This window comes from Marmota marmota, unplaced genomic scaffold (assembly GCF_001458135.2).
Source record: "Marmota marmota marmota unplaced genomic scaffold, marMar, whole genome shotgun sequence".
In the NCBI taxonomy this organism is placed as follows: domain Eukaryota; kingdom Metazoa; phylum Chordata; class Mammalia; order Rodentia; family Sciuridae; genus Marmota; species Marmota marmota.
In genome coordinates this window covers 53,547,728-53,571,810 of record NW_026000026.1, presented here as the reverse complement: position 1 = coordinate 53,571,810, position 24,083 = coordinate 53,547,728, and the positions used below count along the sequence as shown (strand labels likewise).

The following is a 24,083-nucleotide window of genomic DNA, read 5'->3' as shown; positions in this document are numbered from 1 at the left end:
CATGATGGTCAGAAAGGAGAGAGACTCCACTCACCAGATCCAAAATATGTACCCCTAAATGCACGCCCCCAATGCCCACCTCCTCTAGCCATACCCTATGTGCCTTCAGTTACCATTCACTTAATCCCCATCAGGGGATTAATTCACTATTTGGGTTAAGGCTTTCATAACCCAATCATCTCTCCTCTAAACCTTCTTGCATTGTCTCACACATAAGGTTTAGAGGGATACCTCACATCCAAACCATTACAGTATCTTTTATTGAATCATATAGACCACAGTTATCAAGTGAGGTTTCAACCTAGACAGAACAGTAAGAGTTACATCAAACTTATCCTAAGGAAGTAGGGCCTTATAGAAAGAGTTTATTTCCTAACAATGGAGACTGTCATATACTGGATCATTTTTCTTTGATGATGTCACTGATTCAGTTCTGTAAGAATCCTTAATAACTGTATAAATTCCACCAGTAAAGATGGACCTCATTTGTCAACCTCATGTCCAAATAAGAAATAGTATTTTATATTGGTGTGTGTATGTATGTAAAGGCCTTTCTCTCCTGCACAGATGGTATAAAATGCAGCCATTAGAGTCAAATAGCCCTGTGTGGAATCCTAACTCCATATCTTGTTAGCTGTGTGTCCATGAACAACTTGACAGCTCTGATTTTCTTCATCATATAAGCAGCAAAGAAGGGGTTAAGCACAATATGAAGTATCCAGTTTGTTTAATTAGTATTTGTCCTTCTTCCCTCATACTACATTTCTCTAAGACCAACATTCTTTTCTCATATTCTAAAATTGAAACTTCTAAGCAAGAAAGAATATGAAGTCAAGGATGAAATGAAGCTCAATTTGATACTCACCTTTTCCTAAGCCCCTAATTTTGGTAATATGCATTAGTCTTTAAAACTAGTTAAATAAGCCAATCTCATTGTTCATGCTTTTTATAGGTGATTGGATGATATCAAGAGAAATGTCAGATTAATCTCTGATTTATAATTGGGCTTCAATTTATATCTCCTCCATGTAATCGACTTTTTTTGAAAAAAAATAACAGGACAGGATTATACAATATGAGAAGATAATAATAATAATTTTCTGTCACTTCCATATGCAAGAAAACATTCAGGAAAAACACAACCCTTATTTTCTTCCTTCAAACTCTTTCTGATGCTTTAATAAACAGTTATCTTGTTTCCTTAGAAAGGCATGATTAACATGGGTCAATCTGTATCTCTTTAATAGGGACAAGTGATCCATATGTGAAGTTTAAAATTGGAAGAAAAGAAGTTTTTAGAAGTAAAATAATACACAAGAACCTCAATCCTGTGTGGGAGGAAAAGGCTTGCATTCTTATTGATCATCTTAGGGAGCCATTGTATATAAAGGTAAGCCATTTGTTTTTCCCTAACAGAATCTGACACAAAATCCTGTTGAATGGTTTTTTTAGCATCTCTCTCTCTCTCTCTGTCTCTCTCTCTCTCTCTCTCTCTCTCTCTCTCTCTCTCTCTCTCTCTGATGAGATTTTCCACACAGGATGTACTCTGCTGTTCACAAGTCTAATCTGTTGATAATGTGATGAAATGAGATACAAGGCAGAGGAAGCTGGCAAAGGCATTTTTCTTCAGGACAGTTGTATTGCAGTTATTTGGGAGGATCAGGAAGTATGTCTCCTGCTTTGCGTTGCCTCCTTATTCAGTGCACTCTGGGAGATCTGAAAACAAGTCTCCATGTAACCTAGTGAGATGAAGAGCTTTCGCAGAACCTAGGCTTTCTGTTTAAGAACTGTGCTATTTAAGCTTTTCCTATAAAAGCTGCCAGTTGAAAGGTGTGTGGCCTCCTCTTCTCACCTGAATGTGTACTTGTCCACTGATATGAAAACTCACCAAAAAGACGAAGACATGTGACAACATGTCATGTTTTCTGCCTTTTTCAAGACTCCCCTTCAACCAGATGTGAATATTTTTTCCACTAATTTGCATAAAAATGACAGCCCTGTGCTGTCAGTGAATTAGCAGACCATCAGATCAGTGCTGAGTCCAGAAGTACTGGCAGAGCTGTACTTCAGATCCCCAGAGTTTGAGGTGATGTGGTTCACGGTTCCAGCTAGAACAACTTTTGGAAATATGTGTTGAGGAGGTCACATGTTTGCTCTAACCAAAACCTCGTGCTGCTGTCACCTGTCAATCCCAAAGCCATATCCCATCTGCTCTGGCCTGGCTACTGCAGCTTTACCAGCATGGTCATGTCCAATGATCATCATAATGAGCAATTCCTGGGCTTCCTTTGGCGAGCAAAGATAACACTGAAGATTACAAAAAATTTAAGGAGGTTGCTTGGTTCTTAGGAAATTCAAATCCTGGAATGATATCCAAAAGATCTGTGCTTTTCAGCAAATAAGAGTTGTCAAGGGCAAAATGAGAAACCATTGTTTTATCCAGCTCAGGGACCATGCATCACCTCTAATGAGGATTCTGGTACAACAAGGCCTTCAGAATCATTCCTGTAATTACACTGCTTAATGTAAGTAAACATTTAGAGCTTGTTCCTGGTGGCCATGTGGAACTGTTTCTGCCTTGGAATGAAAGTGCTTTCCAGAAGCTAGATGATTGTATGGCATTTGGTGCAAAACTGCTTCCCTCAAGAGTAGCTACAGCCTTCCCATGCACAAGACGATCAATACATGCCCTAGCAGAATCTTGAAAAGCCCTGAAATATAGACAGCTTTCTGAGCACCACAGAAGATGATTCATCACAGTGTCAGGAAGAAAAAAATCCACTTAAAAACCTGAGAATCATGTTGCAATCAATATGTAAAGACCATGTGCCAGAACACCAGACCAGGAATCACAAACTCCAGATGGATACGATAGCCTCAGTACCAGAGGCAAATAAAATGAGAAGGGGGTTGCAGGCAGGAAGCAGGGTAGGGAAGAAAGGAAAGAAGATGGTTGGAGTTAGGTGGTTGATGAAGACTTTGGTGGGTAAAAAAGCTGCAGCCTTCAAGAAATCAGCAGTTGAAAACCTGTAGCAAGAAACCTACCATAGAGGGAAAGGAGCTTGATGCATAAACTCTCAAGTGGGTTTGCTCCCTAAAGGTCAAGTCATTTTGGACAGCTTATTTTGAATAAAGACTTGGCTAAAGGCAGTGAGAAAAATAAATTGTTAGTTAAGATCCAAAATTCCTGGTTGCAAGCAAAATTCTTTACTTGGGAAATGAAAAGGGTAAAGATAATGGGGGAGAAAAATTCATTCTCTATTATATTACCAAAAATGAGTGGCGGGGGGAAGGCTTTTCTCTTATTTGATGTAACTAAAAGAAAGATGAAGAGCTTAAGGAAGTTCTTAGGAAATTACAACCCAATTTCTTGTTAAAACTATGGTTTTAAATAGGTCTCCTAATTTCATACCTCACTTCTCTTTAATTCATGTCTCTAGACCCCTACAATTTTTTGTGCTCCTGTGTTTTGTCTATCCATTCAGTGTCCATGCTTTTCTCTATTTTACCACACCAAACACACCCACTCTTCTCTAGATTTTCTCTACTGGCATATAAGCTCAAAATCTCAGAGTCACTCCTTCAACAATCACTGGACATCCCCCTTCCCCCAAATCTTCATTGTATTGCCTCCAGTTGTTTCCTTCTCCCACAGAAAGGAAAAAGAAACTATCAAGATGTTATTAAAATACTAGTAAAACAGTTTATAAAATGGATGAAGAGAATCTCCTAAGTGTAAAGTTGATAAGTTACTAGATATTGTATATGGAGAATGAACCTCTATTGCATAAGAAATTGTCTCAAGTGAACACTGACTAAAGGAAATAAATTAAATAGAATTAATGAACCATCTCTTAATGTATAATGTGGGATGCCGCAATAATTATTAATGTGGGAATGTTCACAACCAACCCTCCTGCCCACAAAGGGAAGCTTGATCAGAGATGTTTCTACCCTCCTCCTCATGTCTAAAGAGAAAGAAATATCACTTTCATTATAAAGCAGTGACACAGAGGATGAAGAGGAATTTTTGAAGCCAAGAAGGCTATAGAAGAAATTTTATTCCTGAGGGGGTGGTCAGAAGAGATGAGTGAGAGCAGCTGTAGTCATGAAGGAAATGGTGGAGAGGAAAGCATGTGTTAATATGGTAGCAACAGGCTGTTGGATTGCATTAATATTGCTAAAGAGAGAAATCATGACAGGGAAGACATTTGTTTTCAATTACTTCTGTGGTGGATCTATCTTCCTTTAATGGAATATTAGTCCATTAAAAAAACAAAACAAGTGGCTGGGGCAGGGGCTCAGTGGTAACACACTTGCCTGGTATGTGTGAGGCGCTGGGTTCGATTCTCAGCACCATGTATAAATAAATAAAAATAGGTCTATCGACAACTAAAAGTATTTTAAAAAACAAACAAACAAAACAATCTGTGGTTCTCCAGTCTACACAAGGCTACACATGAATTTCCCAAAATTACATCAGATATTGGCTGGGTCCTTTTGCTATTTATTCTCTTGTGCTCAAGAATGAATATTCACCTATGTAGAAATTCAATTGTCAAATGCATATTTTAAGAGGAACATTTAACTAGGCTTGAAACAGACAGACAAGAATCTGAAGCACACAGAAAAGAATGTTAGGAAAATATGTTGTTTTCAGAGAGCAGTAACACACATGTGTGTGCATTCACACACATACACACACACACACACACACACACACAAACACACAGTAGATGGAGACAGTGACAATGCATGCAGGCTGATAGATAGTCCTGGTTAATGACACACACACTATAAGAAGGTGAGAATAAGAATCCACGGGTTGTTTTACAGCTTTGTTCTTTAACCACTTTTGAGTGTTCATTATACAAGATTATTATCCACAATTTAACTTCTACCATACAGAAGTAGGTACATAGTAATTTATAAAAGATTTGTCAATTTTGTTACATTTCTGTGTAAGAAAAAAATGATTAATTTAGAAAGAAATTTCACTGGCCTCTCAAATATTAATACAAGCATAAAAGCGCAGTTTTGTGATACTCTGCACTTTTTAAAATGCTATCACATTTTTCTGTTGGTTTTCACTTTCTGTAAAATGCATAGGGCTTCTTTAGAGGAAAATCTCTTAGCTTTAATTTTTCCTTTTTTGTGTTAGCCACTTTTTGCCTAACCTCAGGCATTCAAGGACCTAAATGAAATACATGGGTGAAAGTGATAGTTTCAGACACTATAATTTCATTAACATTACATCATTTTCATTATCTCTGCACAACACTGTGTGATTGATTTCCTTGATTCTAATATGAAGTCTACTTTTTCTCTGATGAATGATTAATCTTGCCTGAAAGATTTCTTAGGAATTTATTCTTTAGTGATTGGTAATATGAAATGCATTTGTGAAGTAGTTGGTTAGAAAATACTAAGTCTGCAATCCTCCCATCTGTAGCTTAAGAAAAAGAAATACCTGTATATCCTTTAATCTCGTCTCTATCAATGTAAAAATTACTAAGGAAAACAAAATTTAGTTCTGAGCCATGGTTATAAATCATATTAAAGTTATAGTGCTTGTATCATTTCCAGTAAAAAAAAATTTCAGAAAATATTGAAACTGTCATATTTTGTCATACTATGCACAAAATAATCTAAGTTTATTTTTTTATCTGAAATTCACATAGCTTTTTAGTGAAAAGAGAATATTCCTTCAGTTCTGAATGCCTTCACATTAATGGCAGGTAAGAAGAAAGCTTGAGGAATGGGCTATAAAAATATTATAATAAGGTAGCAGTGGGAGCTGAGTTAAAATGCAATACATGCAATACTTAAGGGAAATAAGACTTCAGGAACCCTGTCTGTGTGCACACTGACACTCCTGCTCACAGCACAAACAGCAGGATATATTCCTCGCCCATTTTTGTTTAATTTAATTCAAATCCTCTATGTCTTCCCACTGACACTACTATTCAAGGCTTATAGTAAATACCCAGAACTACAGTAGAAGAGTACAAGTAATATTAAGGAGAAAATGTTTATGACACTGTGGCTAATGTTCAGCCAAATCACGTTTTAGCTTTTCATTGCTGTGACCAAAATACCTGACAAGAGCAACTTAGAGGGGGAAAGATTTTGGATGACAGTTTCAGAGGTATAGTCCATGGTACACTGGCTCCAAAGCAGAAACATCAGGTGGAAGAGTGTGGTAAAGGGTGGGGTGGAAGAAAGTTGTTCAACTCATGGCAGCTGGAAACAGAGAGAGGGAGGAAGGGGCTGGGAAGAAGATACATTCTTCCAGGGTATGCCCCAGTGAACTACATCCTCTAATTAGGTCCCATCTCCAGTTGTCCATGCATCCATCAGCGGATTAATCCACTAAAGAGGTCCAGCCCTCATGATTTAACCAATTTCTAAAAAAAGCACCCCATGATTTAATCAATTTCTAAAAGCACCACCTCTGAATATATGAGACTTTGGAGGACATTCTACATCCATACCATAACACACTCCTTCATATTTATCCAAATGAAGTTGGACATGTTAGAGATACATGCACATCCATGTTTATTTTAGCACAACTCACAATAGTACATTATGAAACCAAACGAGGTGTCTATCAATGGAAGAATGGAATAAAGAAAATATGGTACACAATATGGTACACAATCGAAGAATGAAATTATGACATTTGAAGGAAAATGGATGGAACCCAATTTTGAACAAAATAAGTCAGACTCAGAAGAATGTTGCATGTTTTCTTTCAGAAGTAGAAGCTAGAAGGAAAAATTAACAAAATGAAAGATTCCATGAAATTAGAAGGAAGATCATTAGGATAGAGAAAAGAGATCAGGAAGAAGGCAATGAGGAGCATGGCCGAAGCATCAGGGAGTGAAATCAATCAAATTATGTTTTTATGTATGTACAAATATGCTACATTGAAATCCCACAGTTATGTAAAATTAATATGCACTAATTAAAGAGTAAAAAAATAAACACACAATATCACACACTAATGATTCTCAGCCATGACATATTATTAGAATTATCCATACAGTTTTTAAAACTCTAGATTCCCAACTCTACCCCCAAAGGTTCCAGTTTATCACCTCTGAGGTAGAAGTCAAGCCTCTTTATTTTAAAAACAACTCAATAGGTTATTTTGATGTACAGCTAGGGTAGGGAAATACTTTTCTAGACATGTGAATGGAAACAACTGAATATTTGGAGTGGAAATACATTTATAGCATAAACCAGTCAGAACACAGTCAAACAATTATTCCATAGTAAGAAAATGTTTGTATTGTCTGAAATTCTTATCTGGCATGGTTCAGAAGTATTTCCTAAATTTATGGATAAAGAATCTCAACTATTTTATAGTCCTGCCTCCCCAAAGTCACTAACAAACCAAACCAAAAGCTTAACTGTTTGTGATAGGCAAAGGATGCTATGAGTCTTGGGAAGTGTGGAATCTACAGGCACATCTTCATCATAGTAAATAGCCATCATTGTTAAGCATCACACTAAATGCATGCTAACATTAGCTCATGTTGGCCTCACATAACCCTATAATTGTTCTTATCCACACTTTACAGGTGAACCGGATTAAAAATAATAATAATAATAATAATAATAATAGTCTCTTAAGTCCACCCAGCAATTGTGCAACATAGCTTCTGTTTTCCAGTAAGAATGATTAATTACAGTGACCACAGTTAGAATTTGTTCAGGTTTATTTACTAATTTTACAATGTAACTTCTATGAATTTTATAGTTTATTATTTTATAGTGTGATGTTTATTTTGAAACTGGGTATGAAAATGAGTCATAGACACAGTTGATGAGTAGAATTTTTTTTATCTTGGATCCTATTAAATAGTCTTATGGGATGGGTTAGAACTTTAAAGAAGCTTTAATTTGATTAGAAATGTTAATAAACCAACTCTTAAGATGTTTTCAGATGATTTTGAAATTGAATAAACTAAAACTTCTCTGAAGTCATAATTACCTATGAACATTTTGAACTAAAAAATTCCCAATCGTATTGAAGCCAGTGAGTCAAGTTTCCATATTGTATCCAAAAGCATTTTACTGACACATTTCCCCAGACAATTTTTTGATAGATAATTGACTCAAGATGCTAAATAAATTATTTGTAATAATATATTTATTATTTAAATATGTTTGACAATGAACAAGCATATTATCAGACCAAAGTAACTTCTACTTAATGTTATTTGATGTTTCAACTCAGAGTAGAGGTTCCATGAAAGCAAGGATCTTGTGTAAATCATTTATGTTTGAATTTCCAGTGCTTTTCCCAGAGTGGGTACCCAAGTTGAATTTGTTGAATTTAAACATGCTCTGTTTCTGAAAGTCAATACAATAAGATTTTAGAATCTGGTCTCTTCCTGGATTTTGGGGAAAATACCAAACTTTTCCACCTTCAGATTCTTTTATTCAATAAATAGAAACAGTACCTTGTTAACTAGGTTGTAAAAGAATTAATTTTTTAGATCCATATAATGTATTTTAAACAGTGACAACTTACATTAACTGTTGAATAAATATTAATAAACATTAACTGTATTCCTTGTTATTGCAGTAGGAATACCTTTTCTTTCCTGTTTTATCTCTTCTCTGTTCATTGTTTCTGAAGATCAAATGCTGGAGAACAATGCTCCCTCTGACAAATAGCTTATAAAACTTGGAACCAAGTAGCACTGCTAAAGATTTCACTAATGAATAGATTCTAGAGTTTGCATTCCTTCCCATGTTTATGACTTTATTGATTAATGAGAATTGAGAACTAAAGTAAATATCTACCATTAGGAGAAGAGGGAACATTCTCACCAGGAGAATAACTTGGATGTTGAATCACCCCCTTGGGCTGTCTATACTAATTTCACTGGATTCACAGCTTTCTGCTTTATATGTGTGAATATATTCCAGGTGTTCTCAGTAATTATATGCTATGTATTTTGTTCCCAAGATTTCAAATCTGAGGATGATATGATTAGAAGACATTGCACAAGAAATTTCTCTAATGTTTTGGTGGAAATTTTATGTTATAAAATACACTATTGCAATCACCTGCAAATATCAAGCTGCCAGTTGCCTAAGAACTGCAGTGTGTGCATGTGATAGGCCGCTGAATGAATGACTAAAGCTCACAAATGTAATTGATCAAGGAGAATATTTATTGCAGAAGTGCTGAGCTTTCTACAATAAATGTACCTCTGAAAGGTTGTATGCAAATCGAACAACTTCACATTGAATAATATAAAAGGCATTGGGAAAGCTTATTACTTAAATGAATTCCCTTGTGACTTTTCCAATCTAAGAATTCTTTTTGTAGTATAATATATTAATCTTTTTGTTTAAAAATCAAGTTTTATATATTCAGATTTTTTAAAAATTGAAGTATACCTGCACTAGAGGGAAAAAAGAATAACTGATTCAGGGCTACTATACCTGTTTTTTCTACATGGAGCATTCAAACTATTGTGTAAGAATTGAATATGGAAGTTTTGGGATATTGATTCTCTCAGACTCATGGATTCTCACATCCTGGAGAGTCCAGTGGCCTGGGTCATCTAGTTGAAAGCAGACTTATCTGTTTATGCTTATGTATCCCAGTGCTCAAAACAAATATTTTCTATTTGAATAGATTGTGAAACCAACTTCCTCTAGTAGCATTTTCTCTATCTTAAAAGCTTTCCCTATTCTCCATTGCTAGTCTTTCTTTTCACCCCATTGTTTTCCTTAAATCATTTATCAAAATTTATGATTACATATCACTTATACATTTTCTTGTTTAACATCCATCTCCCTCACTAAGGTGTAAGCATCCATGATATCATTTTTGCTCAGCACCGTCTTTTCAATGCCTAGCACATAGCAAGTACTTAATAAATATTGGCTGAGGGAATAAATGAATGAGAAAATTAATAAATGCATGGGAATTAGCCAGTTCCCATTTACCCAGAGTCCTTTGGAAATAGTCCAAACTGACCTAGTCTTGAGCTTTCCCTCCAACCTTCTTAAACTTTCCATTTGCTTCAACTCCACTGGCTTCTTGTTGACGTTTAGACACATCAGTCCTTCTCCTGGGCTTGCTGTTCCTCTGGCTGGAGTGTTCTTCCTCATACTAGTATGGCATCGTTCTTCCCATTATTCAGATCTGTACATAAATACACCTTCTCTGAGAGGCTTTCCTGGACTCCGTATCTAAAATATCAGATCCCAATCACACCCCTTAGAGGTTTTTTTCTTTTTCTTTTTCTTTTTCTTTTTTTTTTGTCACTATAGCACCCATAATGTATCTATTTAACTATTTACCTATAATATCTGTAATGTATCTATTTAACTATTTATTGACTGTCTTAACTCCTAAATAGGTCCAAGAGGTCAGGGACATTGTCTGCCCTCCAACAGTATGAATGAAAACCATGTGAGACACAGAGAAAATATTGAATAGAGAATATAGACAGAGAAATGTGTTCATTCTTTTCCTTTTGCTTATATTGTTATTAACATTAGTATTATCCCCAGCAATTGCTTTTGCCAATAAAATCTTAGTTTGATTTAACCTTAATATAATTTTACCAAGTACTTTAATCATATTATCTGGATTTTTATGATTTGTGTATTTAAAATGGCATTGTTCTATAACATCACAGAATTTATCTTCAATGACCTAAAACATACGAGGAGTTTGGAATCATGTTTTCATCACTCAGAGCCCAACACGGAAGACCTGTTTGTTGAGTTTTCCCATACTAACAGTAATGCCAATATCATTTCTGTAATATAAGGAAAAATATTATGAGTCTGTGTTTCTCACAATTTGAATATTTTCTATACTTCATTTAATTTTATCACATCTTTCTTAAAGTTATATTTGATGTAAAAATGAATATTAAGTAAAAATATGTATTTTCCTTTAAATGTTTTATGAGACCCTAATATTCCAAAGTACAAAAACAAATAAATTTTGAAAAGCAAATACCATGAAATTTAATTGTTTTTGATGACATAGACAATCAGTACTTTTAATTAAGATATTTTCATTTATGGCTTATACTAGAATTATTTGTGAAAATGTTTCCTTGCCTTCTTAGGTATTTGACTATGATTTTGGACTACAGGATGACTTTATGGGCTCAGCTTTCCTGGATCTCACACAATTGGATTTAAACAGGTAACTTTTAACTATTTCAATATCACTCTACCTTATGCAGCTGGACCTGTGAAATAGAAAATGCCAGCCAATCTATGTTCTGGGTGCTGTTCTGTCATCTACAGCTATGAGCCTTCAGGCTAACAACCCTTTGTCAAGTGTCCCTTTCTCACCTCCCCAGCGGGTATAATTGCCTCATTCAATGACTATTCAATAAAAAAAAAATTCCTGGACACCTGTTCTGACTGTAGAACTATGCTAAGCACGAGAATCTAGAGCCAAAAGACATACTCTTCAGTCTCACAGTGCTTATACGGTTGTAGTGAGATGAAGAAGATCATAAATGTTGATCCTAATAGAAAATAAAATGTGTACTTTGCTTCAAAAACAGCAACTCTCATCACCTGAATCTAGGTAGAACCTGATTTTGCCATCACTGATTACAATCACCAGGTTGCTTTCACTAGGTTACTAAGAAGTACTCCTAAAATGGAGACAGATTGATTATATTTATTCAGTTACATTATCATTTTTGACTAATTATAAAGTTACATTATTATTACTAATATTAATCATTCCATGCACCTAAAACAATGGGCATCATAGTTTTCAAAATGAATTTCAGCATAGAAACTAAGAATTGATTATATCATAGAAGGAAAAAAAACAAATTTAAAACAGTGCTGAAATGGGTTTCAAAGGAGCTGTTGAAATCTTCTTTGAAGTTTATAAGGAGAAGGAATTCCTGTTTTGAATGATCACGTGACATCTGTGATAGGGATAGTGGAAAGCAGAGATGCAGATTCATGGGCCAGATCATTTTCTTATCCTATAAATGTAGATGAGTAGAGAAACATATGTGAGAAATCCCACTTGTGTATTGTAGTGAGCAAGGTTTGAACACAGGGATAGCTTATTGGTCTTCCAATGGTCATTTTTATCTCAGACAGGTAAAAAGAACAGCCTTTACTGTATTTCTGACATGTTCTCCATCCCAACCTAAAGGCTAAGCACTGGCTTGACATAAGGATAGAACTTAAGTAACTACTGGCTTTGCACAGTAGGATGCATGCTCAGTGGTCATATATGTGGTCCATGATGATGAACACAGCTTAAACTAGTATGGACTGTTCTGTTCCTTTACAAAGACTGCAATTACTTTCTCTGTAGACCTCTGCAAAAGGATATGAAAATTACTAGAAACTTAATCCCAAAGCATACATTTCTCTTGTTCTCTATTAAAGATAAATCATTGGTGAGAAATAATTTTAAATAGGAAAATATAAGATAATTAAGAAAATTAAGAGATTATATATAAGCATCTGATGTGGATTTTGATACATTACTTACTTTATGTAATTAATAATTTATGTAGTTAATAATTCTCTTCCCTTAAAACCATGTACACATCAAATTACCACTTTATAAACTCATATAATTTAGTATACCACTTCAATTTTTGTATAAATTAGTGGAATTTGGGTATAGAAAAATGGATTATAATAATAGGCACATAGGTAATTATGCTACTATATTATGTTTTAGTGTATCTTTTTGAAGAAAAATAATAAGCATCATAAAGCAATTGCAAATGTTATGAAATATTTATCATGTAATCATAAAACATAATAAAAATTTCTGTTAATTGTTATATGTACTCATTATAGGAGAAGGAATAAAATCAAATTGTTACACTATATATACTTATATAGTATACATATATATTTACACATATATACTAAAGCTTAATAGATTTTTTCTAAATAAAAAAACAAATTGTTACTATAAAACCAGAATGATTAGTTATAGATAAGTTAGTATTGGAGCAATTTGCATCACAACTATTATAACATATGTATAGTATTATTCTGACAGGCTGTTTATGGTTCAGTTAAAATCTCTGACACCAAAAAATTGTTCACGTTTTTCATACTATCATTCTTTGACTTAATAAATTAAGGATCATGTGAAAACGCTTAGTATTATAATCTTGGCATTGACAATTAGCTGTGGTTTTCACTCCTGATTGTATGAGAAAGTTATCTGGGGAGTTTCGTAAGTATATCAATTTTCAAATCCCATCTCTGATACATAAAACCAGAATCCTCAAGAGTAGAATTCAGGAATATTCACTTTTTAAAAGCTTCCTAGTTGATTCTGATATGTAGCCAGAATTGAACATTCTTACTTGGACCAGCCTTCCACAATAAGCCCTCTCCCCAGCACTAGAATTCTGCACCAAAAATTAAGCTCCATGAAGACACTGAGATAATCTTGGTTTTTGACCACTGGTTTTTACCCAGAAACTAGCAGTGTGTGTCATTTAATGTGTTTAACATGCACTTTGTGAACAAAATGCACACTGAATGACTCAACAAGCAAGGATACATTCCCTGCTGGCCTACATTTCAAGATTCTTTTGTTCCAAGATCTTTTTGTTCCGTACTGTTTCACAGAAACTTAGGTTTATGGTAGGCACTAAACGCTATATGTTCAACATTGATTGAAATGTGCAACAAGATGTTACCTATGCATTGTCAGCAACCTTTTAGAACCCCACGAAGGGCAGAAATTTATCCAATGAATTCAAGTCTATCAATTGATTTCAGTTATTGGATAAGTTAATACATTGGTAATATTCTAATGATAGCAAATATTGTACCAAGAAGTAAATGAAGACAACAATTGCTTTTCTTTTAATAATAATAATAAATTATTGGTACAATATTTTTGTCTTATTTATTTAGTGACTATTCAAAAATTCTAAATATTTTATATCACAGGTCCACAGATGTGACCCTAACTCTGAAAGATCCCCACTATCCTGACCATGATCTTGGAATCATTTTACTCTCAGTCATCCTTACCCCTAAAGAAGGAGAATCCAGGGATGTGGTAAGTTCCCCCACCCCCTAGTACGAGCTCTTTCCTTGCTCTCACTTGTTCGAATGATGTAAGCCTTCTTTGGATCCAGAGGTAATAATAAAGAGAAGCTGCATATGAAAATCTGGCCTGTTCTTTGTTTCTGTGAGTATCCGGGGGATTGCTAGTCCATGCTTATTGTGTCTTTTTAACTCAAATTTCCTGTCCCATGCTCCAGATCAGAACCTCTTGTTGTAAATAAGGAACAGATTTGCATCATTTTTTATAATTTTATTTCTCAATTTCACATGTGTTACATTGTAGACAAATATTAGTGTTTATTCGGGGAATACATTTACAAGTGAATTGAATATTTGGGATTCCACACTGAGGTATCCAGACCCTGCTGTTTTGAGAATATTGTCAGGTGTATCATAACAAAGAAAATGAGGTGAAATTATAACAGAGTTTCTGCTTTCTGGTATTTGTTGACTGAATGATAAGTGAGTACTTTCCATCTTCTCTATGGGCTTCCATATCGATATGACTCATTTTTCAGCTCTAGCTGTCTGTACTTCCTTGCACACCATGCTGCTATGAGAAACTAACAAGGAATGCAGAGGAGCCAATTACTCCCACACTGTTGAAGTAACATGAAACAATATCAGGTTTGACCCACATCAGTATGCTTGCCAGTGCACTTTCTGCCACCACTTACCAGAGATTATTTATTAGATCAAATATGCATTCATGTACCTGGGAACTACTCTGCTTGTAACACATTTTTGTAGTAGACATAATTTTTTAGGTGAGTTCAAATACTCCATTTCATAAATATGGCTGTCTTAAAATAATGCACTATTAAAATTAATAATATGGTCTGCTGAAAAAGTATTATTGACATTTTTATCAAGTCTGTAGGTAAAAACAGTGAATTTCAACCTCAAATTAAGAATTGTTTTAAATTCATTGAAAAATTCACCTCTTCAATAATTACTTCTTTCAATTCTTCTTTAAAAGTTAAACAATGAGCTCATAAATTCCTATAGGTATGTAATATTTTGCTAAAAATAGGTTAAATGTCTATAGTCACCAAGGATATTTTTTGTTTGCTTTTACAACAAGTATTACTAAATATCACCTATTGTAAGAACTTAGGTTTGTATGTGTGCAGATGCACTCATGTGCAGATGGAAGGGTAGGTTAGGAACATTCAGAAATAGAAGCCCATGATCTTAGAAGTAACCAGTTGGAAAACATTATTTCACCCAGCACAAGTCAGTAAGTACATCCTAGCTGGCTAAATCCACATATAGAAATAAATTATAAATGTTTACTTTGTGCTTTATTTGAATAATCCTGCTATTCACCAAGAACCTACTGTAAGTCAATTGTATGCTAGATGCTGAGGATACAGTAGATCTTGGGTTCAGTGGAAAACTCAGGACTCAAATAATCACAGAAGGAAATGTAAAATGACCACCTGTTAAGTGCCACAAAGGAGGTACATGTTTCTGAAAGACCAACAAGGAAATTTTGTTCCAGTCAGGTGTATAGGGATTCTCTAAGGAAGATAAATGGAAACTGAAGTATGAAGTGTGAATAGTATTTAATAAGGTTTTTTAAAAAACATAAGAAGTATTTCAAGCAAAGGAAACAACATATGCAAAGACTCTGTGGCTAGAGAAACCAGTCTATATTACAAGAATTGAAAAATCACTGAAGCATGCAGGAAGGAGAACCTTAAAAACCATGGTCAGTCATGGTGCATAATGACACTGGAGGGGAGGGAGAAGCCCCAATTGTGGAAAGCCCATTGGTCATGTTAAGGTTTGTGGTCTTTTCCCAAAGAATAATTAGGAGCCATCAAAAGTTCTGGATAAAGGAAATGACACAATCAAATTTTCCTGTTGAAAATATCTTTGTACTTGCATTGTAGAAAACAGATCAAAAGGGTAAGAATGGATGCTTGTAGACCAATGAGGAGGCTATTGCAAAAATCCAGGTAAAAGATGACAGAGGCTTACATTAGAACTGTCAGAGGCAGAGATGGAAGGAAATTGGCAAGTTTACCGGTAGGAGATAAAAATCAACAAACTTGATGACAGTATATTTCTGCATTGGGGTTCTTTGTTATGTTAATGAAGGACAGACAGCACTTCACAAACAAAAGTAGTGAGGTGCCTGAGGTTCTGTGTATCCCTAAACCATCCAAATTTGCAATATTATTGAATATTGGAAAAATACAGCAGCTATAATGCTTATTTGCATGATTTGATGATGGATAGTCTACTCAATTTTTACATCAAAGGTATCTTTATTAAATATTCTAACATCAAATTGAGAGTTTGAGTTATCAAATTGGTAGGGGAAAAATCTTACAGTGAAGCTACTACTGAATTTACTTAAATCACATAGATATATGTGTCAAAATAGGAAAAACAGTTCTCAACATTATTTTCTTTTTAACAATCCTTGCAAAAACACTTCAATCTCTATAGATGCTCAAACTTATCTTTATCTTATTCTAATTAGAATAAAATCATTTAAAACCATTAGAGCACTCAGGAGCTTCTTATCAGTGAGCTTTCAAACATGAATACAGAAGAAAACAGGTGGGTTATATTAAACAGTTGTATATCAAAAGCCTGGTTTTATTCACCTTATTTTCTTCTTTTTTTCCATTCTCCTTCTTATCTCTCTCCAGCCACATCCTTAACACAAAGTTGTCCTCCTAAGAGCCCTGTGCCATTTTCTTGACTAAATCCCATTGACTATCCCAGATGTTTTTGAAAGAAATCCTTTACTGACAGATATTTTTCATTCACTGCCCCACTTCATGTCCTCCCCCTTCAGAGTCTCAAAGAGCAATGGATTTATTCTGCTGTGTGAACTGGGAAATGGTGTCTTCTTCCCTCCCGTGCCATTACTGATTCTCCTCTGGCTTCTTTCTTTCTCATCAGAGAAGCAAGTGACTTAGCCAGGACTCAGCAATGGTTGCAATCCATACCAGAGCCAGCTTCTGGCTGGGGCCATACTCACTGCCCAGCCTGACCTCAGTCACACCTCAGGAGGCAAGGAGAAAGATGACCAGTGAGGCTATCCTGGCTCCCCCTCATGGGTTTAATCCATAGATAGGGCAGGGTCTTGTCTGCAGAGAAGCAAGCTGCGACAGGAAAGGGGAAGAAGGATAAAAGATCCTCACAGAAAATTCTGCTAAGATTCAATATCCTAGCTAGTCTAATATCCTAGATTTGAATCTGGGTTTCTAAGTGTTTGCCATCCATACATTATGAAAATTTCCAACAAATACATATAAATTTGTTCTGTTGTCATTGTTTTTTGTTTATTTGGTCTAAGTAGAGGTTCTACAGCCACTTTTTTAAATGCTCTCAAACTAGTTATTACATCCATCAACACTAGTTATTAAGTTTTAAAACTCTGCACAAGGACCCCATATGTGTAGGCATCTATTGAAAAATAAACTATAATCCAATACTATTCCATCATAAGAAAGGATGAAAATCTATTGTTTGTAGCAGTATGGATGGAACTGGAGGCCATATGTTGATTAAAATAAGCCAGACACGGGGCTGGGGTTGTAGCTCAGGGGTAGAGCACTTGCCTAGCACAGGTGAGGCACTGGGTTTGATCCTCAGCACCACAAAAAAACAAATAAAGAAAATAAAGGTATTGTGTCCATCTACAAATAAAAAATGTATTTAAAAAAATAAGCCAGACACAAAGAAGATAAATACAGCATGATTTCACTCTTATATAGGACCTAAAAAAGTTGATATCAAAGAAATTGAGAGAAGAACGGTGGTTGCCAGAGGATGAGACAAAGCAGGAGAGAGAGATGGAGAAAGGTTAATCAGTGGGTACTTAGTTACAGTTCAATAGGAGCAGGACGTTCTGGTGTGCTCTTACATAGAGGGGTGACTATAGATTACAATAATCTACTAAATATTTTTTAAAAGATGCAAGAAAGAATTTTGATTATTTTAGCTATCAAGAAATGGCAAGTGTTTGAAGAGATAGGTAAGCTTATCCTGATCTGAACATTAAACATTTGTGTGTATGTGTTTAGAAATATCTCATGAGACCTATAAGTATGACAACTTTTAAGTGTCGAGTCAAAAAACAAAACAAAAGGGAAAAAATCCAGTTATGTGCCAGATTCTGGAATTCCCCCTCCTCCTCCTGCTAATTGTTCAATGACCTGTGACTGCTTCTCTAATTAAACTGAAATTCCTGATCAACTTTAAGGCTTTCTGACAAACAGCATAACTTCTGCACTTGTAACTTGTGTCTCAGCCACACAAACTTCTTCAATGTCACTTGTCCTTCCTAAAATATGCCTACACTTCAACTCACCTCTATCTTCTGTCCTATCATCTTGGGGAGGGGATATATATATATAATTATTATATATAATGCTTCTTATGATAACTTCTATCAAAATTTATCAAGCTTTCTGTACCTAGAAGTTGTTCATTGGGTTGCAGATGTATCTCTACAAGAATCAAAGGGATACTTCAAAGGACCAGGGGATAGTATTTAAAGTATTTTTATCTTGTTTCAATATACACACCCTTCAGTTTGTCACAAATTATATTAAATTATGATTCAGTAGTTATTTAATTTTCTCTTGTAAGTTCTTAAAATCGTTAACACATTAAATGATAATCTGATTAAAATCAAGCTATATGGCTCTTCCCAAGAGAAAAGAAATGATTAGAAATGATGACAATGAATTGTAAATACATCACTGTTTTTTCTTCATTTTGTAATATGTCTAGTATTAGCTATTTTATGTTTTTCTGGGATAAGTTTGAAATTTCTTGATTAAAGACAATCAGAGATCCAATTTGTCTTCAAATTAAATTATCTTATGCCTTAAATATATAATGTACTGCTTCGATGAAAAGGGCATATTGAACTTGTACAAATTATCCATGAACAAACCTTATTTAGAGAAATTCAATTTCAAAATGCACCAAATCAGAAATCAGAATGCTTCACAATGGCATTTAATATGAATGATATACAGAGAAGAAATACAGGATGAGTTTGCATTGACCCTCATATAGCAAAATTATAAGAAGAGTTCTGTTCTCTTAGATTATTAGCTCAGAAATTATTTTAGGCTTTTGGAACTGAATAGTTCAATTCAAAAAACACATATTGGGATTGGGGTTGTAGCTCAGTGCTCATCTACCACATGTGAGGCACTGGATTCAATCCTCAGCACCACATTAAAATAAATAAATAAAATAAAGGTATTGTGTCCACCTACAACAACAAAAAAAAACTTTCTTAAAACTAAAAATCATAGTAATAACAAATTACATGTTCATTTTTATGCCTGTGTTTACAAAACTCTGGTATTTATACATATTAAAATGGAAAAATGGAAGATATGAGTTTAAGACCCTTTAAATCCTATCAAATAAGAAATACCATTAACATTAGGAAAATGCTATTAAAATTAGAAAGAGAGTAACTAGAAATATAGAGTAGTCAGTAATACAAAGTGCTAAGATTTCTAAATCAGTTATCTTGTGAGTTTTTTATGCACTGTTAAATACTGACAATAGGTTCCATGAATAATGCAGTTGGGATGATTTCTTGTGTGGATTGCTATACTTCTGGAAATCAGTAAAATTAAAGAATGAATTAAAAAACCTATCAGCCTACTGAGTCTACCAAAGCCTTGACAACTTGCAATGTCTAATTTCAGCAATTTGAGAAGTATGATATGAGTAATAGCAAATGTATTATATAGTTGCCAGTATTAAAATTTTCTCCATTGACTTCTTTTTATAAAAAATCCCAGATGTGAAACACACATACACACACACACACACACACACACACACTTTTTTTTTTAAAGTCTCCAGCATTGTGTGTACAAGAACCCAAAACCTTCATGGGGGGCATGCTGATGTGTTGCATGGCACAACTGTCATTTCTGTTTTGATTGCATGTTCTGTTTTCGAACCTACAAGGGTATGCAGTTCATATATGTGTGTCCTATATATGGTATTTCTGTCTGATAGTGTGTTTGAGTTCTTTCTGGCTCTTTTTCTAGCAGAGTTCAATCCACAGCTTTCTTCATTGGAGAATTTGTGAAATAAAAGTGAGTTAATTTGTGTTACACACTCTCTTAGATAATGGAGGCATACAAATTGCTTGGCTAAGGCTAAAAAGTTAGAAAATTCAAAGAAACATATGGATTGGTCCTAGTTGACCTTTAATGAATTTTAAAAACATATTTTTACTTTAGTTTAATTTTTTATTTTTCAGAATTATTATCTAGCCAAAATTTGGACTACCTGCAAAATAATTAAATATGTTTTATAAAATGCTTAGACTAATAATTCTATAATTTTGTTTGTATGTTAGCTTTATAATTGCCTAAAAAATATCACCACTACAGAAGATGATAATGGAAAATGAATTGAGATTTGTAATCTTTTAAAAATAGTCATTTCTGCAGCTCTATCAATAGCTATTTTATGCTACTTATTTCTTTTATTTGTTTCAAGGAAGGTTGAGCTGCTAATAATTATTAAGTTTAATTTTAGATACTGACACTTTCGAAAACAAATTCATATGTTTCTCAGCTGAACATAAGATCACAGAGCAAAAAAAATTTATTTTTCTAGAATTTGCTTCATCTCTTATCTTTAACATTCCCTGATCTTTCTTCTCTAACAGATGCCCCAGATAGCAAAGATAACAGTTTTAATAGTATTCTATTAAATTAATTTCCTTCTTAACATTTCTATTGTTTTTATTTTCATTGAATCTACCTTAATCCAACTTTCTAAAAAGAAAAGGGAACCTGGGAACTTAATCTATTACTTAGCTGGTAGGCTTGACAAAAGTGGCAGAAATTTTGTTATAAAATCTGGAGCCATTGTGAGAATCACTTGACTCTAATAATGTAACTTTAGATACTGAATCAGGAAAATGAATGGTCCTCATAACTGTCAAATCTTTTGTATTTCAACTCAAGGAACTAATTGAATTTTTTTCTTGTATCAGTTTTCCAATTCTGAAAATTAAAGTCACACAACCTGTTCATAAAACCCATTTTGAGAGATAGGAAAAAACACCATCCTCATATTTTCTTTTACATGTAGAAATTAGTCACATGCAGTACTCTGACTCAGAGGAGGTAACTTTGCCCAGCAGTATTGAATCAAGTGTTGCAGTGAGATTCCATTCTTCCAATATCCCAAACACTTTTTTCATAGCATAGCACTTCTTACAGAATGGAATTGCATAAGATTCTTAGGTGCTAGATGATGGTGGTTAAATAATCATGAGTGATGGGGTTTTATTCTCACTTGATTTGATTTAAAACATTGTCTCTAGAAATTATCATGCAGTCCATTGAAACTGTGCTTTCTGAGAAAGTTGAATATTCATTATCTAACTCTTAATTAGACAGTTTTTGTGAATATGGAATACATTAGCGAATTCAGTTTCCAAATGCCTTTTGGTGGTGGAGGATGTGGTGATATTGGGTGTAGTGACGTGGATGACTCACTTAACATCAACAACAAACACCTAGCATACGTCCAAAGGATATATATATCCACAACCCCATGATGGAATTTTTTACTTCAAAATGAATCAGACCTTAGTTCTTAGAAAACAAAAATGTCCCTATAATAGTAATTGATAGCACTGTTTTGCAGTTTCCTAGATTCATTTGAAGAATGGATGGGGGAGTATTAGAACCTTAGGAAATCTATTACTCTTCCATGTTTTGGTCAATATCTAACACAGAGTATATGTAGGGAAAAAATGCCCTATAAAGCCATTATCTGCAAACAAAAGAATTTTTTTCATTATATTTGATAAATTTATGATTTTCTTATTTTCAATCCTGAAGCCTCTACATGGTTCCAATATCTTGGTGCAGGGCAAGGGTAGCTTTAGTCTTATATTAAAATCTTGCCTTTATTTTTTGTTTTTTTGTAGTCCATGAGTGGTTGCTGAAACAGCCCTCCTTTATAGTGAATTCTGCTGAAGGAGATACAGTTCTTAAAAGCACCAGGATGCTTCCTTGTTATACAAATACAATAAGCATTTTCTATAAGCTATAATTCTTGCTTCAAATATTCCCTATTCTCTACTTCATCTGCCTCAAAGATAATGATAAAACTAAGACATGGTAAAGAGGTTAATCAGAAAGGTTAAAAACTTAAGATTCACTGAGAAGTTTTTAGTAGAAAAGAGAAAATAATTTTGAAAGGCTTTGGGCTTCACAGTTTACTTGATGCAAGAGACCAATGATCTCAGGCACTCATCACAAATCTCTAGAACTTTGATTAAAACATTTGCCCATGAATACCTCTTATTATGACACAAACCTAAAGCTTGAAGAGTAGGTTTGGGTTGAACATTCAGCAGGAGATGCATGTGTAGCTAGCACAACATGCAGCATTTCCTCAATAGAAAGCATTTTGTAGTCACTGATAACAAAGATAAACCCGATGCAGAGACGATTCTAAGATGTCACCAAAGCCACAGATTTTAATTGTGTTTGAAGAGAAAAATTATTATATATCTAATAAAGCCAAACACACCTCAACTCCCACCACCAAAAGGAACAGTTGTGAATCATGAGATTCAGTGTATATTTTCAAGTTGATAGCTAAGGAATTTCAAGTTTCCACTCTATTTAAATATATTGTCCCATTTCTTCATACAAAGAATAAAGCAAATGAACTCTTACCAGAAAGACTGCTTGAATGTTAAAGGTGCTGCTCTAGCTATGTATATGTGAAAACAATTTTTTTTGTCTTGTGCAATTGTTGCCGAAAACTGTTTGCTGTTTAAGGAGCTAATAAATGTTATGCTTCCTCTAGAAAACAGTGGCTGCCCTATTCTCTACTAGAGTGAAAAGATAATGAAAATGCTTTATTTCATTTACAGACAATGCTAATGAGGAAGAGTTGGAAAAGATCAAGTAAGGTAATTCTTAGCATGTGATCTTTCAGCTTTTCTTGTTGAGAAGACTATCAGCTGCTTCCCCAAACCCCTCTCATACTTCCTCAAGCTATACGACAGAGTCGCATCACTATTCAATTGTTATTTTTTTTTCTCCATAAACTTTGAGCAAATCATGCAATGCTTTCCAAATGAACAGAAATCACACCGATAAGAGCATGTGAATCATTCTCCTATTAAATTCTGATCACTTCTCAGCATCATTCTCAGCATCTGGTCTCTATTAAATGTACAACAGGGTCTAGAAAATCATTTTGCTCCCAGAATGAAATGATGAGGTGAGGGCAAGGACAACTCCAGATAGAAGGAAGATCTACGAAACTTACTGGTTTTGTTCATGAAAAACTGAGTATGAGATTTTTTTTCTAAACTCAAAAAAATCACTGTATCATGACTTTGGAGTGTATAATGAAAACAATTTTTCTTCATTGTCTTTCTCACTTCAAGAAATACATGGATCTTGGGAGTGAGGGGAATTTATGGTTCTTGCCAGGTACTAAAAACTCTGGCTCTCTCCTTAAAACTTGTCAGACACATAAGATATATACTGAGCTTTTAATTTATTCAGTGGTGATACCACTTTTGGACATAGATAAATATAAAGATTAAACTGAACTTCTAAATAAATATATCTTCCAACAAGTCAAACAGATTTTATTTATAAAAACTGCACAAATTTCTACTTAAAATGTTAATATTCCTTTTTAAATAATGACTAATTTTTTTAGACCCTGCAACATGACAATCTTTTTTCTTCCATTCTGATTGAATCATCCTACTACTTACATTTTTCTTTAATTTTGTCATTTTTATTTTGTTGTGAATTAAGAAAATACTTTTATTAGTTTTTAATATTTGTGATAATGGATTAATCTGTTTCAACAAGTGTTTCTTAAGTACAATTTCTCTCCAATTCTTATAGCATTGACGAACAAAAGATAAGTCACAAAAAGGTTAGATCCCCAAAAGTGCTTTTTAAGGAAGTTGCTGAGTATTTCTGACTTGGCATTCACTG

General features: G+C 34.2%; 1 protein-coding gene across 18 annotated transcripts in view; it reads left to right on the top strand.

Annotated features, from left to right (window-relative positions):
• Window positions 1-24,083, top strand: part of Mctp1 (multiple C2 and transmembrane domain containing 1) — a 367,854-nt gene that overhangs the window by 129,309 nt on the left and 214,462 nt on the right. For 14 of the 18 annotated variants that reach the window (XM_015483699.2, XM_048811432.1, XM_048811444.1 and 11 more), the window contains exons 3-6: window positions 1,248-1,390; window positions 11,118-11,197; window positions 13,960-14,071; window positions 22,994-23,032. In XM_015483699.2, coding sequence (XP_015339185.1) covers window positions 1,248-1,390; window positions 11,118-11,197; window positions 13,960-14,071; window positions 22,994-23,032 — 374 coding nt within the window. The remainder of the gene's footprint in view (window positions 1-1,247; window positions 1,391-11,117; window positions 11,198-13,959; window positions 14,072-22,993; window positions 23,033-24,083) is intronic. The other 4 variants (XM_048811442.1, XM_048811443.1, XM_048811436.1 and 1 more) reach the window with 1 other exon arrangement.